Raw genomic sequence first — 1731 nt, 5'->3', positions numbered from 1 at the left:
CCCCCCCCCCCCCCCCCCCCTTTAGTCATTGTTTGCTAGGACCGCTGGCTTCCTAGCAACCAATGACATCAAGCGGAGAGGGCCAGCTTCTCAACTACAAGTGATCTGAGCAGCTGTACAGCTACCCAGATCACTTGTACTATTCAGCTATTGGTCCCCCCACGCTGTGTTTTCGGGTCCCTCGTTCCTATGGCGGGCCCAGGGCCATGGCAGACAATGTCAGGATGTAGAGCGGGAGCAGACTTGACAGTGTCTGTTCCCCGATCTGCTCTGTGATCACTGAAGCATGAAGCGCTGCTCTCATCATTTCCTGTATCAGAACTGTCAGAAGCCGACTGAAGTGCCAGGTATACAGAAGAAGAAATACATTTCTTTGCTTCATCTTCTGCGTTGGAGGTACAGGGGAGACATCAGGAGTCTAATAGACCCTTGATGTCTCCATAAAGAGAACCTGTCACCTCCAAATGCTGTGACATAGGGGCTTGTTGTAGTGCAGAAGTTGCTGGTGTTAATGCAGCCTAAGGGCTTGCTCACACGATGTCACAAAATGCATCCCAATGTATCCCTATGTGTTTTATGGGCTCCGGTTCTCACCAGCACAGTCCGTTCCGGACAGAAAAAATACTGCATGTCACATTTTCTTCGGTCCGGAACGCGCACGAATGCGTCAAAAACGCAACGAAAATGCGCCAAAAACGCACTGCACTGCAGTTAACAGCTGACAGCCCCACACCACAAAAAAAGGAACTGGAATGCGTCCGGAACGCGGAAAAACGCACCAAAAACGTGCTGCACGCATAGCACCGCGTCTGCAAATCTGAACCAGAAAATGGTGTGAACAAGCTTTAAATGGCACACCGCGGTACAGACAGGGACCGAGTGACCGGTGATTCGGACCTCTGCTTCATGAAAATTTTACTCGCCTGACCGCCTTGTATTTCAATTCACTACCCCAGCTATAGAGTGTTACCTGACAGCTCTGAGTCTGCTGGGGATGCTGACGTCACATTCAAGATAGCAGCACCCAGCAGCGGTCTCAGAGATTCTTGATGTCTACACAAGGGAGGCTTTTGCAGGTAAATAATATCCATAAATACAATAATTGCTCATATAATCTTACAAAAGGATTGTTGTTAAATAGGAATGGTCTGATGACAGGGTCTCTTTAAAAATCAAATATGTTGTGTTTGAAATATCACTTTTGCTTAGAGTGACCCTTTAATGTGATATGTAGATGATGAGGGATGGGGACATAGACTAAGACAACTATAATTACCAGCGCAGTAAGATAATGAGAATTCTCAGAATGTACCAGCTGAACCCCCCAACCCCACGAACAGCCTCACCCCAATAGTCCTGTCTCTGGCATTAAAGACCCGGCTCTGCCTCTGCACCTCGCCATCCCTCCTTCTCTGCAGCACGGCGGCCTCCTTCAGATCCACGGGCACCTCCAGCTTGTACATGTCTCCCGTTTCCCGGCAAGAACTTCAGCATCACGTTTCCATAGAGACCAAACACGAAAGGTTGCTGGGCAACTCTGGGTGGGCGGGAGAACGCACGACGTCACCGCGCTGGCGCTGTATCGGAGCGGCTCCCTTTACATCACTTTTCGCGAGGTCTCTGTCAGGCTCTGTGACAGGAGTGACGCCAGAGGGCGAGTTTGGCGGGAAAAGTTTGTCACCCGAGACAATGGGCTACCTCAGTCACCTCGTCCTGCAGGACTTTAAATCG

General features: G+C 50.1%; 1 protein-coding gene across 1 annotated transcript in view; it reads right to left on the bottom strand.

Annotated features, from left to right (window-relative positions):
* The window catches only part of RIBC2 (RIB43A domain with coiled-coils 2), a 20815-nt gene extending 19313 nt beyond the window's left edge, over positions 1-1502 (bottom strand). The window contains exon 1 of the mRNA XM_018564077.1: positions 1347-1502. Coding sequence (XP_018419579.1) covers positions 1347-1463 — 117 coding nt within the window. The 5' untranslated portion in view covers positions 1464-1502. The remainder of the gene's footprint in view (positions 1-1346) is intronic.
* Positions 1503-1731: the final 229 nt, after the last annotated feature.

This window comes from Nanorana parkeri, unplaced genomic scaffold (genome assembly GCF_000935625.1).
Source record: "Nanorana parkeri isolate BGI_ZX_2015 unplaced genomic scaffold, ASM93562v1 scaffold720, whole genome shotgun sequence".
Classification (NCBI taxonomy): Eukaryota; Metazoa; Chordata; class Amphibia; order Anura; family Dicroglossidae; genus Nanorana; species Nanorana parkeri.
Note: the sequence above shows the minus strand (reverse complement) of the source record. Positions and strands in the feature narration are given on the sequence as shown.